Genomic DNA, 15,034 nt, shown 5'->3' with positions numbered 1-15,034 from the left:
TGCTTTCGTTGTTTTTGCTTTAAGTTTGATTCGCTTTGCCTACGCACGGCGGCGGTGTGATATTTCTAAACGGTAATAATAATGGTTGTGCTAGAGTAACCGTGCGTTCGCTTGTGTCCCGTGAAACTATCGGAATGTAAATCGGAGAATGGGCCCCCAAAGTGTGTCCGCCCCGCCGAGCAAAGTCGTCGCTTGTTTTCTGGTGTGTTTGTGAATGTATGCTACTTCGCGGTTCGTAGTTTTGTTAACGGATCGAAAAAAAAATGGGTGAACACATCGTTCACCGCGCACTAAGCCGTGTTTCGTGCCGAAATGCTAACCCCTTGTTTGCGTAGCGCCAGCCGCACCAAATTCCATCAGATCGAAACGAGCCTCACGTCGTACAATAGCGCTTATGCCCACGCACACGCTCTCACGGGGTGTCGGTGGTCGTCCACTTGTCCGTTGCGGGCTGCTGGAATGTATGCGACAAAAAAGAAAACTACACACATTCCGTCCCTTCCGGCGTAGTAAAAATACCAAACATCGTGACCCAGCGCCGTGACAAGGGTGATGGTGGTGGGTGGTGGAATCGACATAGTGCACACAGTCCTTATCGATTGGCCGGGCAAAAACGGTGATCACTGTGATTCGGTTCCGAGTAAAGAAAAAAGGGCAATATTTTGTCTTTTCGAGCGAGAGCTCAAGTTAAGGCGGTGAGCAGACGGCGCAGCAATCGGCGGGCGGGTGCACATAATTATGCTTCATCGGACGGTTTCGGGTGGTGCGTACGAGCGTCGTGCATAGGAGTGTGTGCGTTCATTAATTTCGGTGGGAAAAAACGAGACCATCATCAATGCCGACCGACCGACGAGGCAGGATACGAGCGAAAAAGAGAAGGGACGTGGAGAAGAAAAACAAAAGTTTACGGTTTAGTAATTTTTTTCTTCTCGCTTCTCGCTCGTCCGTCCGTCCGTACGCCGCCACCGCCACCACCACCAATCGGTAACCTGTTACCGATGCTGATGCGGGCCCCGGGTGGAAGACGCGCATCGAAGAAGGCGGTACGCGCAGTGTGCAGGTGAAATGAAAGGGAGCATGTTGAAACCGCTACACCAACCAATCGTCTCGTCGCCCCATCACCAAAGCAACGAACGCGAGCGACGCTCCGTCGCTCGGTGCGATCCACCCCGCGTCGTCAAGTGCAACACGGCGAGGGATAAATGATAGAAATAATGACATGTTTATTATGCAACTTTCGCCACTCCGCTCATTCTACCGTTCGTGCAACGGGAACCGCCAACCGTGCGATGGCTTGCTTGCCGTCTCGGTCGCACTGAGGGCTCCGTTTGTTTGGCAACCGCCACTCTGGTGTCCGTTCCCTCGTTGGCGTTCTGGCTCTGGGGCCGCTTTTGTAAGGCTCGATTGCTACTAGAAGATAGGCCACGGAACAGCTTCCTCGTTCTCGCCAATCGCCCGCGTCCGCGCACACCCCTTTCGGTGAAGGGCTGGAGCAATGAATGAAAGGAAAGTTCATTGAGTCTGAGTGTTTTCTTTCCACAATTTTTTTTTTTTCTGGCCATCTCCCGGTCCACGGTCTATTTGACGCTTTGAAATCCAGCCTCACCCGCGTGTGCTGCCTACCGTTTGTCCGCTTGGACCGCTTGGAAGTTATTTGTGACCAGCGATTTCGCCCGTCACATTCGTTCGTGAGCCGCACGGAAGGGATCGTTCGAAAGTGTGTGGGTGGCAGACAAATGGTTAACAGGTGGATTGGCGCCGGCCATCATAACGTCACGCAGCAGCAGCAGGAAGGAACTGAAACTCGTTTGAACCGTTAATTGTGTCAGCGGCGGTGTGAGCATAAGGGTGAGCCGAGGTGAATCCGACAAAATCGGTCGCAGCACCCAGCGACAGCATCCAAGTGACCGGAACAGCTGGCGCGTACGAAATGTCGAGTGAGGAGAAAAACAACAAAAATTAAGTTCAAAAAATCCATCACATTACACGCCGCCGTGATTGTGGTCCGCGAGATCGAATCTGCGGTCGGTGGTTGAGTGTGTGTGTGTGAATCTAATGGTGTGCCAGAGCCGAACGGTTCGTATTCTGTGCCCGTTGTGTGTTCTCCGACACGCGAGAGAGCGAGGGAGAAAATCGAAAACGATCGTACGAAAGGGCACGCTGCACGAAAACCGTGGCGAAGGTGATTCATAATGTTCCACGCTCCCTGTTACCTAATTCCCGGACCCCGCGGAGCCTGGTTGGTTGATGATACACACCGTTCGGCCACCGATCGGATAGGAATTTGCCGAACCGAAGTAGGCGACGTCAGCAGCGCCACGGCGTTTTACAATGGCCGTGTCCACCCGTGTGTGTGCCTGTGTGTGTGTGTGTCTTTTGGCAGTGAGTCAAGAAAACTTGAGAAAGAGTTTAACATGCTCTGAAGATCGTATACCGTTGTGGGGCAGGCTTTAAAAAAGGGTCACCGGCCAGCAACGGTCATCTGGTGAGGCCGCGCGGTGGGTCGATTGATTTGCTTCGTTGCTTCGAGCCAAGGTAAACGACGAGGCAAGGATCCTTGTGCGGTGTCGGGGCCCCAGAGGTGAAAGTGAATCATTCGATGATCGGTGGTGATCGACCATCATCGTCGTCGTCGTTTCGAAAAGTAATTGTTGCCCTTGCGTATCGAACTGCGTGCGGCTGCGTGCTAATGGAAGATGTTGTTTTGCCTTACGCAGAGCACCGTTTTAATTTTCTCTCTTTCTCATACACAATCTAGTGTGCCGCGTGAGCAGTGTTTGTGCTTCGGTGATGTTTAGTTTCGATTGGTGACACCCGTTTTCCGTCTGATAGCAATTTGATTTGGTTTGAAAAAGTGAGTGAGTTTTTTGTCGGTTTCTTGTAACCTGTTGTCGCCTGAATTCATCGTCGCCGTCGTCGACCTGGTGTGCATGGTCTGGCAGCAGGCCACCGGCGTCGAGATTCGGCGCTCGAGCCGGAAGTGTGAAACATGATGACGAGTGAAGAGGGCGGCTTCGCCAAGATGGGCGTGAAATCGGACTCCTCCGGAAAGGATCAATCATCAGGGGGCGGTGGAAGTGATGATAACAATAGCAGCACCCTGACGGAGCAAACAATGAGTGCCGGCAGTGGCATAGTGAGTGGCGGCGGCCCTCCAGGGGGTTCAGCGGGACAAAACGGGCCGTCCTCGGGTCCTTCGGCCAATGGCAGCCACGGTGGTGGACTACCGGTCCACCATCCACTGCACAATCCGCACCATCCGCATCATCAACATCATCATCATCACCACCATCAGCATCAGCACCAGCATCATCCGCCGCCGCTTCCCAACGGGCCTCCGATCGCAGCAGGCGACAGCGAAACGGGAAGCTTTTATGACCCAAAAACAACGGATCTGGGCTCACCGGCAGAGGCAGGCGTCAATAATCATCTGGAGGACCAGGATGGGCTCGGTCCACTGCCGCAGAAATGGGAAAAAGCGTACACCGACAGCGGCGAGGTGTACTTTATCGAGTAAGTAGCTAGCGGCCCGACCGCATCCCGCCGGATGTGCACGCGAAACCGAAAGTTGTAATTATCATCGTTGCACATGGGTGCTTCGATGCACCCCTCGCCTTTTTGGCTTTTCGCGTCACGCACAATGGGCGTGTCGAAAGTTCATGATTCATGGTTTTTTTTTACACCAGTGTCCTATATCTTTGTATAAAAAATACTGCTTTAAAATATGTTTCGATAATGTCAACGTTTTGTGTTCATTTGCGGAACTTTCGAGCAATACTTCAAATTACTTAACATTTCAAACGCAGCCTTCTGGAGAGCTCACTAATTTGGGGTTTGTTTCTTCTCATCTATCGCTACACGGCTACACGACAGTCACAACACCGGCACCTCACACTGGCTCGATCCTCGGTTGTCGAAGTTTCAGAAGAAATCGCTAGAGGACTGTCAGGACGACGAGCTGCCGTACGGGTGGGAAAAGATTTGCGACCCGCACTACGGGACCTACTACATCGACCACGTGAACCGCAAAACGCAGTACGAAAATCCGGTCCTGCAGGCGAAAAGAATGCAGGAACGGGGCTCTGGCACAGGCTCCGGCGGCGGTGGCCCCCTGCTGGACGGTGGCAATGGGCTACCGATGGACGGTGGCCATGGTTTACCGGGCGGTCCTCCCGGTCAGGGGCGGGTGAACTATTTCACCAAGAACCCGGCGCACTTGCGCGGCGAACGGTTGATGACGACACTGGTCAAATCGACCCGCGGCCTCGGCTTCACGATCGTTGGCGGTGACGATAGTGTGGAGGAGTTTTTGCAGATCAAATCGATCGTCCCGAATGGGCCCGCCTGGCTCGACGGGCGGCTCAAGATGGGGGACGTGCTGGTGTACGTGAATGATATCTGTGTTCTCGGCTTCACGCACCACGAAATGGTGAACATCTTCCAGTCGATCCTGCCCGGCGAAGAGGTGCACCTGGATGTGTGCCGCGGTTACCAGCTACCGTTCGATCCGAACGACCCGAACACGGAAGTGGTCACGACGATCGCCGTCGATGGGCTGGCAAACGGTGGGGCCGTCACGGACACGGATTTGAAGTTTCTCGAAAACGGTGGCTTTCTCGATCCGTCCGCCGGCGGTCACCGGCCCGGCAACGACCCGGAGATGACGGTTCAGCATAAGAATCCGCTCGCGAAAATCCATTCTATGCCCGGCGGCGGTGGTGGCCATGGCACCGGTGGCGGCGGGCCAACCGTGGTTCCCTCGAACGGGGGCGATGTGTATTTTAATGACACACTGTCCTACCAGCAGCATTACAAGGGCAAGGCAGCGTTCGAGATGCCGGAAATCTTGCACATCAACATCGTAAAAAGTGATAACGGGTTCGGGTTCACCATCACGGACAGCTCGTACGGGCAGCGGGTCAAGAAGATACTGGACAGACAGGGCTGCAAAAATCTGCAGGAAGGCGATGTGCTGCTGAGCATCAACTCGATCTCGGTGAAGGACATGACGCACAACGAGGTGGTGCAGGTGCTGAAGGATTGCCCGAAAAACATCGAAACCACGCTGAAGGTGCAACGTGGTCCGGGCGGTCTGTTGGTGGGCGGCAGCGCGGGGGTGGCGCCGCCAACGTCGGCACCCGCCACCGTCCCGGGCGGGAGCAAGCTGTCGAACAAGCTGAGGAAAAGTATCGAAATGGCCAAGTTTGGTGGCGGTGGCCCGGGCGCGGGTTTGATGAAGAAAGATGGAAGCGGCGGCGGCGGCGGGATGGCGGGGAACAGTTTGTTTCGCAGCAAAACCCCGACGGCCGACCTGTACAGTACGCAGACGAAGGAAATCTTGCCGACGCGACCGAAGACACCGCTGGTTGATACGCGCGCCCGAGCCAAAACGCCCTCCCTGCCGCTGGCCTCGGGATCGGATCTGAACACGGACGAAATCGAACTCGATGTTGGTGGTGGCGGCGGTAAGGTTGGTGTGACGCTGACCGACGGTAAAATGGCGGACCTTACGCATAAACTAAACGGTGGCAGTTCGCATGATAACGACTCGATCGCCAACGATATTGGAATGTACCACGGCGAGGACCAGATGTATCATATGAACGCACTTATGAAACACTCCAATCTGGCCGACCGGCTCGGGGAGCTGACGATTAGCAGCTCCAATGCGAGCGATACCGCGCTCTATCACAACCACCAGCCACAGTACCATCATCATCAGCAGCAGCAGGGAGGACCGTATCACCATCCGAGCGTCGGCGGCTACAATCAGCTCTATTCGCCACCGCTCGTACCACCACCGCCAGTTCCGCCGCTGGGTCAGGCGCCCTACCATCATGAGAATTGCTTCTGCTACGAGTGCCAAGACTATCAGCGACAGCAACTGCAACAGCAACAACACCAGCAGCAACAGCAACAGCAGCAGCAGCAGCATCGCCAGCAGCAACACCTTCAACAGCTGCACCATCAGCAGCAGCAGCAGCAACAAAATCATCTGCTGAATCGGCAGCACCTCCAGTCAGCTGCCAGCGTCGGAATGCATCATCTCAGTGGCCCATCGCCTCACCAACAGCAGCAGCAGCATCAGCAGCAGCAGCAACACCGGCAACAACAGCACCATGTCCCGTACAATCTGCCGCCTCAAATGAGCGACAACATCGGCAAACGGTTGAATGAGTATCTGATGGATCGGAAACGATCGCAGCACCAGCAGCAGCAACAGCCCGGTCAGGGCCCACCGGTACCCGTTCCGCAGTACGACAATTTGTACCATCCGCAGCATCATCTTCCGCATCAGCCCCAGCACCATCATGTTCCGATGTACGATCCGCTGCAGCAGCAACCGTCGCCATCGTCGTCAGCGGCGATGGTCGGCCACCACCAGCAGCAGCAACAAGCGTACTACGGTGGTGGCAATCACCAAGCGTTACAAGCGCCCAACGGCAACTGGATGATGGGTGGTGGTGGCGGACAGCAACAACAACAACCGCAACAACTTTCGCCATCGCAGCACCACATCTACGGCGGGGGGAACTATCCCGTCGCCCTGTCGGCTCCGTCGGCGATGGATGAGTACGCGTTGACGGAGGTAACGTTGGAGCGGCAGGCCCTTGGGTTTGGGTTTCGCATCGTCGGTGGCACCGAAGAGGGCTCGCAGGTGACGGTCGGACACATCGTGCCGGGTGGGGCCGCCGACAAGGATACGCGGATAGCGACGGGCGATGAGATACTCAACATAAATGGCGTGAATGTGGTAAGCGTTGCGTTCGGTCGACGTATTCGGTGGATGGTGATCAAACATAACGTTAAACTGTCTTTAAATTCTATTTCCCCCCTCGCCCAGGAGAACGCATCGCACCATCGTGTCGTGCAGTTGATGGGTGAAGCCGGCTTGCGCGGCCAGGTGACGATGATTCTGCGTCGGCGTCAGCTTTCGAAGCCACCACCGCCACCGCCTAACCCGCGCTACCCGTACACGGTGCTGGTGACACGGAAGGAGAACGAGGGTTTCGGCTTTGTGATCATCTCGTCGTCCGGCCAGTTTCTCGGCTCGTCCATCGGCGATCTGATTCCGGGCAGTCCGGCCGAACGGTGCGGTGAGCTGAAGATCGGTGATCGTATCATTGCGGTGAACTCGATCGACATCACGGGCATGAGCCACAGTGACGTGGTGAACCTGATCAAGGAGTCGGGTCTGCAGGTGAAGCTCACGATCGATAGCCCTCGCGATGGCATCATGCACCCGGCTATCGGTTCGCTTATTCAACCGAGCGTTCCAACCGGGACTGGACAATCACAACACCCCGGTGTTGGTGGTGGGCCGGTGAATGGGGGAGGTCCGCCCCTTCCTCCGGGTCCGATGCTTAGCTCGAACACGGATTTGTACGTAAGTAGCAACAGCACCAGTGGCAGCACCAACGGGCCGACGATCAACCGATATCCGGCGATCATCTCCTGATTGCGGATCCGCCTGCAGCAGCAACTTGTGGAACACCCGCGAGGAGGGCCGGGTTGAGCGCCGGGCGGTGATCGGTGTCGCGGGATCAGGGTTGCGCCCTGCGACGGTGCGCACTGTTATTTACCAAAGTCCAAAAAGCTGGAGTCTTAGTGGGAGCGCCGTTACACATGTCCGCGGACCACCGGTGTGGCGCTTTTGGGGTCCATAATAAGTAAATTAGTCTCCTCCATATTCGCCCTCCAAACTCGACAATCTGACTCGACCCCGTTTGTAGGCAAGCGTTGCGGAAAGTATTTTTGCTCAAAAAACCACGTTCGTTACGAAACCGCTCGTTCGCGCCGGTGGCAAATAGAACCTTTCGCTTAGCGTTTTGGCGTTGCGCCTTGCCGCTTTGTGCGCTCCTTTCTCCCCCATGGCGCAGTTCTTGCGCCAAAGCTCCGTTCGGTTGCTTTTGGCGCACAACGACGTATGACGTGCCGCCCATTGTTTGCCCGTGAGAAAGTGTTGCGGAAACTTCCCAGCATCTGAATGGTGTGTTGCGCGTGGCGTCGTCCCCCGCTGGTTATGCCGTTTCTTCTTGGATCGCTTTCTTGAATCGGTGGCCGAAAGGGCAATGTTCTTACAAATCAGTCGCCGGTGTGCCGGAGAAGTACGATCGCAAACGAGCGATCAGCGTGGAGCGTGCAGTGTGATACAACCACATATCGGGGCCCTTTGTTTTGGAACCGTAAACCATATCAGACGAGGAAAACATATGCCTGTGCGATTCTTTCAAACCGTTCGTTTTGCCATAAGCCTGAGGAGCCTGAGGTCCATTATCCAATCTGTTTGGTTGGTTTTACGCAAGCTGCACAATTATGACAACCATTTTGAACCGTTTCGTTCAACACTCTTTACACACCCCAGTACAGTCAAGGGTCCCATAATTTGATTTCCTCAAATATCCTTAAACTTTTCGGTATTATTTTAGTAGTTTACTTAAACCCCGCAACATTGACTGCTGCATCCTTGTATGCTGTTCGAATGAATTCTTATTAATGAAAGTGAACGTAGGGTTAAAGGTTGGGTTGTGCCTTGCGCAAAAGGCACCGCCCTGAACGAACTGAGCGGACATTTGTAAGCTGATTTGTGTCTCATTTCCTTGACCTCTGTGGAAGAGCGATTCGCAAAACAAAACCGAAATCCATCCTGTGAAACCTTTCTTGCCTTACACACCGTATATTATCAGGACACAGCGCGATAGTTAACACACAAAAAAACGGGAGAAAACAAGAGCGGTAACCCAATACCAATGAGAATGATTGTGTAGTGAATCCTTAATTTTGAATTAGAATGTAAGCAACCGACTCACAAAGTGCATGTGTGGTAGAATCGGGTTCGCTCGCTGAATGGAGCTTGTGTGTGTCTGTGGTTTGGTGTGTTGTCTCTTTTTATCACTGTTGTTTTGTACAATAACCATTTTAACGCTAGTAAAACCATGTTAATAGAGTAAATTTTAACAAAACACACTCCACACACCACCAGCGGTATAGAGTAGAGTGTTTGTATTCGCATTTTCATAAACACTATTTACCCGTAGTACACCTGCAAGGGTTTTTAAACATTCGCATTTAAACATACAACTCAACATACGCGATAAGGTATTAAGCGATGCAGCTCTAGATGCTCTCACAGTGAAGAGTCGATCTTCGCCGTTTGGAAGGGAAGCAATAGTGTTACAAAATGTGACTCCCCCCAGAACTTTCATTGTTTTGTAATCGACTGGCGTTAAGTATATTGTACATAAAGCGAACAGGACGAGTTTTCAAGTTGTACTATGAGCTTATAGTGATTATTAAAGGTACGTCCTCTAGTTACGTTAGCCGTGTGACCTGCGCGCCACCTGAATGCACACCGCACCGCTGTTCTATTGCAATATTTTCGTGTGTGCCGCAGCATAATCTACTTAATTTTTTACCACACACGCACCATCCTTATCTTTGGTCATTTTTCGATCAACCAAAACGTGTTAGAAAACAATACTCTGGATCCGGAAGGATATCGCTGGGCGGTTATCTTCCGTCCGGTGCGCGGGGGTAGCAATAACCCGGAACGATAAACGCGTCAAAATCAAATCAAGTGCCTCCCAATTTTTATTCTTGTGCGTTAATCGAGCGGAGGGAACGCAGCGTTCCCGTGGTTGTCCCCACTAGTTGTAGTGCATTTTTATACGCGTACGCCGCGTACGTTTCGGTTTGTCGTAGAGAGCAATGTTGAAAATAGCAATAAACCCGAAATCGCACACGAGGGGGTTCCGGGGCCTTTGCCATGTACAAATTATTGGCCTTACACTCTACCAGTTTTTGTTCCCTCGCCCCGTAATGCTCCAAAATGCGGCGCAACAGATCACGAAAGCTGGCACGAAAAGTGTGAATTCATTTGGAGTTGTTTATTAGCTAGGGTTTACGACACACGGAACGGAACAAAGCACGATGTTAATGGTAAAGAAGTTAGTGTAGCTGTTTTAGCTTAAGTTTAATATACAAACAAAAAATATACAAATATACATAGGAGAGTGAATCCAGCAAACGAACGGGACACTAATCGCGACGAGACGAACGTTGTTGTCCACTGACCGTTTAGTTTCGGCAGGCGGCAAAGCACGTGCAGTTGGTTAAATTTGTTTGCAAATGCCAAAGGCGCAAAATCCATCAATTTTCGTCGCTGCCGAGTGTTTGTTGAAGGCGTTCGATTGATCGATTCTAGCTGCGTTTTATATACATTATACACCTACATGTTATGCGAGAAACTTATGTGGCAACCCCTCAATAAAGCAAGTAGTTGAATCTGAGAGTCTGAGAAAGAAGTTTATTGATGTGTTCATTATTATTGTGTTTTCGATTATGTGTTTCAAGTATAATAAATAACATGCTATTTTAATGTTTTCGGAATTAGGAAAAAATATTCGGTCGGATTGTTTTTCTTTTCAGTTAAAACACATTAAGAAATCTTAACCGCTTTCGGGTTGTCTTTTGAGTTGGTCTTTCAGTTTGAAGTTTGGAGTGGAGCAAATAAACACATTTGTGAGGGGTATGAAAATGAGTGCTAATGTCAGGACTTTGGCTGCGTCTGCGTCTGCTTCAAACTGTCACTTTTTCTCTCCCGGCGAAAGCATCAAAACGGCATCAACACAGAAAGCGGAATGTCGTCGGTCACGGAAGATTTTTACCTTCGCTACTACGTGGGGCACAAGGGAAAGTTTGGCCACGAGTTTCTCGAGTTCGAGTTCCGCCCGGACGGTAAGCTGCGGTACGCCAACAACTCCAACTACAAGAACGACACCATGATCCGGAAGGAAGCGTACGTGCACCAGTCGGTGATGGAAGAGCTGAAGCGCATCATCCTCGACTCGGAAATCATGGCAGAGGATGACTCGCTGTGGCCACCACCCGATCGTGTCGGTCGGCAGGTACGTGGATTCGAGCGGAGTGGTTGTAATGGGTTTCTCCCTTACGGTGGACTTCGTTTCGTTGCAGGAACTGGAGATAGTGATTGGCGATGAGCACATTTCGTTCACCACCTCCAAAACCGGCTCACTGGTTGACGTGAATCAGTCCAAAGACCCGGAAGGATTGCGTGGATTCTACTACCTCGTGCAGGACCTGAAGTGTCTCGTGTTTTCGCTAATCGGACTGCACTTCAAAATTAAGCCCATCTAAACCGTGTCATCTCGCTTTTCCATCTCGGATTTTCACCATTCTTACCGCCGCCACCTATGTTGCTGCAAGCGGATCGTGTGACAAAAAGTTTTTCCTTTTATTAACATTAGAGCCCGCGCCCGCGGGACCATCCATTCCGTGTGGCGCAGCGCACGCGGTTTGTAACAGATTCATCCATAGAAAGGCTACGATTGTAAGATTGTAATAATATAAAAACGAAACAAGGCGGGCATCGCACTACGCGGGCCCTAGCCACTCTACTCCCAGTCTTCTTCCTCGTTGCTATCGCTGCCCGAGGCCGCTGTGGTCGGGAGTTTGGGCGGTGGGGGTGGAATCAGTGCGGACAGCCGATCGATAACGTTGGGCGCCGCTTCCGAAGCATCGCGCGCCCCGGATATCCCTTTACGGCGCATCTGCAGCTTATTGTGTAGATCATCGATTAGAGACTTTGGCTCACCCGGTGTATTGGTGCTGCGGCCGGAGCCCGAATCATTGTGACGCAGCTTGGCCTTTTCTGCACCGCCCGCTCGACGGATTGCTTCCATCAGGTTGCAATGTGCGTTCCCCAGCGAGGGAGGCGCCGGTGCAGTACGTTTGTCACTGCTGGCGTTGGTCGAGGAGACCGTGTTCGAAGGCTGCTTCGCCGCGTTGGCTCCGCTATCGCTCAATGCTGTTGGCGGTGGTGGAGGAGGTGGAGGAGGCGGTGGTGGTGGCGGCGGTGGAGCTACAATCGGAGTGCTTATGGTGGACCTTTCAGCCGCACCACTCGGGCCAGTCGTTGGTGGAAGCACTGGACCGGTGGCGAGTGGCTCTTCCTTGGTTTCCTTCGCATGGTCCGCCACATCGATCGCGCTGCTCAGATCTTCCAACGATGGCAGCTGCTCGATAATTCCGGCCAACTGAAGCGACGGGGCAATGAGGGTGCTGCTGCCGACGTAGCTAATGTTGCTCACGATGCCCGGCAGGTCGGGCAAATCGACCGGAACGTCCAGCTTGGGTGCATCGCTCAGTGACGGGGTGTAGAAGAGATCCTGATTTTTCCGCTTCATCTTACTGCGAATAATGGGCGACGAAGAGGATATAATTTTCTCCTCGCGTATCACGCTACCGTGCACCGTCGAGTCCTTTCTTGCGGTGCGCTTCCCATCCTGGCCCCGGTACTCCCGCACGTACGACGCTTCGTCGAACAGCAACAGCTCGTCTAGGTACGCCGTCCGTTGCTGGCGCGCGCCCAGCAGGTGCTGCTCCGTGCGTGGATTAATCGTACGATCGAAGGAGAAAATTCGATCGCCTTCACGGGCCGACTTCAGGTGGTAGAACTGTATCTTTTCCTCCAGCGAGTGCGTCGGTAGATAGGGTTTATCCTTAAGCCGGAAGCCACACTCTTCCATGGGGATGCCGTTGGAGGGGGTAAACGTAGGTTCCACCACCGGGTCCATATCGCTGGCCGGGTACCGAGCAGGAGAGTAAATAATGATTGCTTCCTTCGAGTCGTGCAGCCGTCGCACATCGGCACTGGCCTTCTCGATCCGCGCATCGATCCCTTCCAGGCGCATTCGGTTACGCTCGATGCGACCATTGATCTTCCCGAACACATCGTTAATGACCTGCGGGTGCGCAAAAAAGGAAAATGATCTCCGTAGCCGCTCGGCATGAACCTTAATCCTGCGCTTTACCTGATTCAAGTATTCGAAAGCGTTGATTGCGTCCAGGATCGTTTCTTCGTGGCGCGTATCGTGCTTAACGACTGGAACGCTGTACGTGTGCATTTTTGGCCGATCTTCTACATCCGGTAAGTGACGAAGTGCACCGTCTCGGTGAGCTGATTAACAATTGTGCCCACTTATTGCACTGCCGATGGGAACACGGGAAGTAATCTGTAAACAAAATTGACAGACCCTCGCTTTTCTGACTTTAACTGAATGGAAAACAGACGTTTAAACAGAAAATGAAAAGCGATTTAATCATCCTTTTAACCTAAAAGGATAGCTGATGAACTTGCAGCGTTAAAAATTGCAATGGGTACAAAATAGCGCCACCGCGAGGGTTCGAGGAGAGTTTCGGCGTAAGACAGGTTCGTTAAAATACCATTAACCAATTCCAAGAAGCACGTCGATGTGTAAACAACGGAAGTCTATTAACTACGCAGTCGGAAAATCGAACAGTAACAAAATTTGTTCGTTTAATTATGTTACATCTGAGCAACAAATTAGCCATAACATGAGAGGGAAGAATTCAGCCTGCTGGCTCACGCCAAAAATCTCTTGTTTTCACCTGCATTGTAGTGATCTCAACCGAAACCATTCGCATTCCTACCCCCTTTCCGAGCGAAGCTCTCACCATTGAGTGGCTCTCCCGCTCTCTCGCTCTTTCACGGGTGCACTTGGCTTCTCTTGACTCTTTCACGCTGGTTACGACGTGTGTATTGCAGGAGCTTCTCGAGACTTTGCACGGCAGCGGCGGCCATTTTAGAAAAAAATCTTGGGTGTCAAGAAGCACAGTCCACAGCCACAGCGCAGCTCGTGCGTTCGTCGCGTTTTACCGTGTGTCGTGAGCAAAGTTTCTTCTCATCTAATTAGTGTTTGGTGTGTCCCGCCGTTAGGCGATCCGAAACAAGTGCGTGCCTTTCCCGTCCACGTACAGAAGTGTGGTGCTGCTACTGCTGCTGCTGCCGTGTGGCCCTCATCGAAGGACTACGCGTTGAGCGCAGCCCTCGGGAGCAACAAGTGGCCCCCGCGACGTTACGCTACGCCTATAGTGATCGTCGCAATCTTTTTGGTGGATCCATTGGCCGCGGCGAAGTATTCCGCAATCGCACGCGCAACAAATCTGTGCGCCCGAAAGGACGTTCGGGGCATTGCAAAACCGCGCGGCGGTAAGCACCCACGGCGGGTGCATGGAAAAAGGAAATATTTTGAAAAGTGCTACTGTTTTTTGACACTTACACACTCACTAACACATGCGCGCGACGGGCACGGTTGTGTGCGGCTGTGGATACGCGGTTGTTGATAGTGTGTGTGTGCATCCCGTGCTTGAACGCGAGCTGACCGTAGTAGTGTGTGTGTCGTTGCTCGAAGCAACGCGTTCCGATCGAGACGACACACAAGAGATGCAGGATCGTGCCTTTGACTAGTAAATAAGGGGGAAAGAGAGCGAGAGCTTAGTGAGCTTAGTGTGTGTGCGCGGTGTGCTGCGTCGTGTACGAAGTTCATCTCCACGGCGGCGGCTTCTAGCAACATTCTCGGCCGCATATTTTTGGCCAACACCATCCGTAGGCCGCGCGAATGCTGCTTTCATTCATTCAATTTTGCTTCGGGATCATCAACGCCGAACATGGAATATGCTAGAATGATGGTAAGCAGCTACTCGTCGTCGATAAGGATACTCATTTTAATCTACCAACTTGAAGGATAATTATGCGTAAGCCAACGCCAAAGTCACAAGAAAAAGAAGGGATCGATCACCATAGATCACGCAGCTCCGTCGACGTGTATGGCCGGGTATGCGGTGGAGAGGCATATTTTGCAATTCGATTTTCTATGTTTTCTGTTCCGGCGCGGTCTTCACGAGTTCCAGCAGGGTTGGCAAGTTGTTCAGTTTCACGTTTTTTCTTATTGATCAATCATTGGTCAATGGACATATGGAACGCAAAACTCCATAGATTCATCAATCACTGCCGAAAGTCGCGCACTAACGACCGGATGATCTGGTCTGGATCTGGAGATGGCTTAATGCCTTTTTCCTCACCCCGCCCCATAAAATACCAGGGATCTGAGGAATTTTGATGACTTCCGGGCATGCACGACTCTGGCTACCTACGAGCTATGTTTGCCGACATCTCTGTGTGCGTGTGTGTGTCTACAAAGAGAAAGAGAAG

General features: G+C 52.4%; 3 protein-coding genes across 3 annotated transcripts; 2 read left to right on the top strand and 1 right to left on the bottom strand.

The window, feature by feature from the left end:
- The first annotated feature begins 2,989 nt into the window (after positions 1 to 2,989).
- Positions 2,990 to 7,459, top strand: LOC128278589 (membrane-associated guanylate kinase, WW and PDZ domain-containing protein 1). The gene is made up of 4 exons (XM_053017318.1): positions 2,990 to 3,136; positions 3,308 to 3,513; positions 3,874 to 6,754; positions 6,845 to 7,459. The coding sequence occupies exons 1-4, from the start codon at positions 2,990 to 2,992 to the stop codon at positions 7,457 to 7,459; spliced, it is 3,849 nt and encodes a 1,282-aa protein (XP_052873278.1).
- A 3,153-nt stretch (positions 7,460 to 10,612) lies between these two features.
- On the top strand, positions 10,613 to 11,407 carry LOC128269073 (protein mago nashi). The gene is made up of 2 exons (XM_053006421.1): positions 10,613 to 10,907; positions 10,975 to 11,407. The coding sequence occupies exons 1-2, from the start codon at positions 10,641 to 10,643 to the stop codon at positions 11,155 to 11,157; spliced, it is 450 nt and encodes a 149-aa protein (XP_052862381.1). The 5' UTR covers positions 10,613 to 10,640; the 3' UTR covers positions 11,158 to 11,407.
- On the bottom strand, positions 11,239 to 12,965 carry LOC128269072 (WASH complex subunit 1). The gene is made up of 2 exons (XM_053006420.1): positions 12,834 to 12,965; positions 11,239 to 12,764 (listed from the first exon to the last, which is right to left on the bottom strand). The coding sequence occupies exons 1-2, from the start codon at positions 12,924 to 12,926 to the stop codon at positions 11,415 to 11,417; spliced, it is 1,443 nt and encodes a 480-aa protein (XP_052862380.1). The 5' UTR covers positions 12,927 to 12,965; the 3' UTR covers positions 11,239 to 11,414.
- Between the last annotated feature and the right edge of the window lie 2,069 nt (positions 12,966 to 15,034).

Source organism: Anopheles cruzii, chromosome 2 (genome assembly GCF_943734635.1).
Source record: "Anopheles cruzii chromosome 2, idAnoCruzAS_RS32_06, whole genome shotgun sequence".
Lineage (NCBI taxonomy): Eukaryota > Metazoa > Arthropoda > Insecta > Diptera > Culicidae > Anopheles > Anopheles cruzii.
Note: the sequence above shows the minus strand (reverse complement) of the source record. Positions and strands in the feature narration are given on the sequence as shown.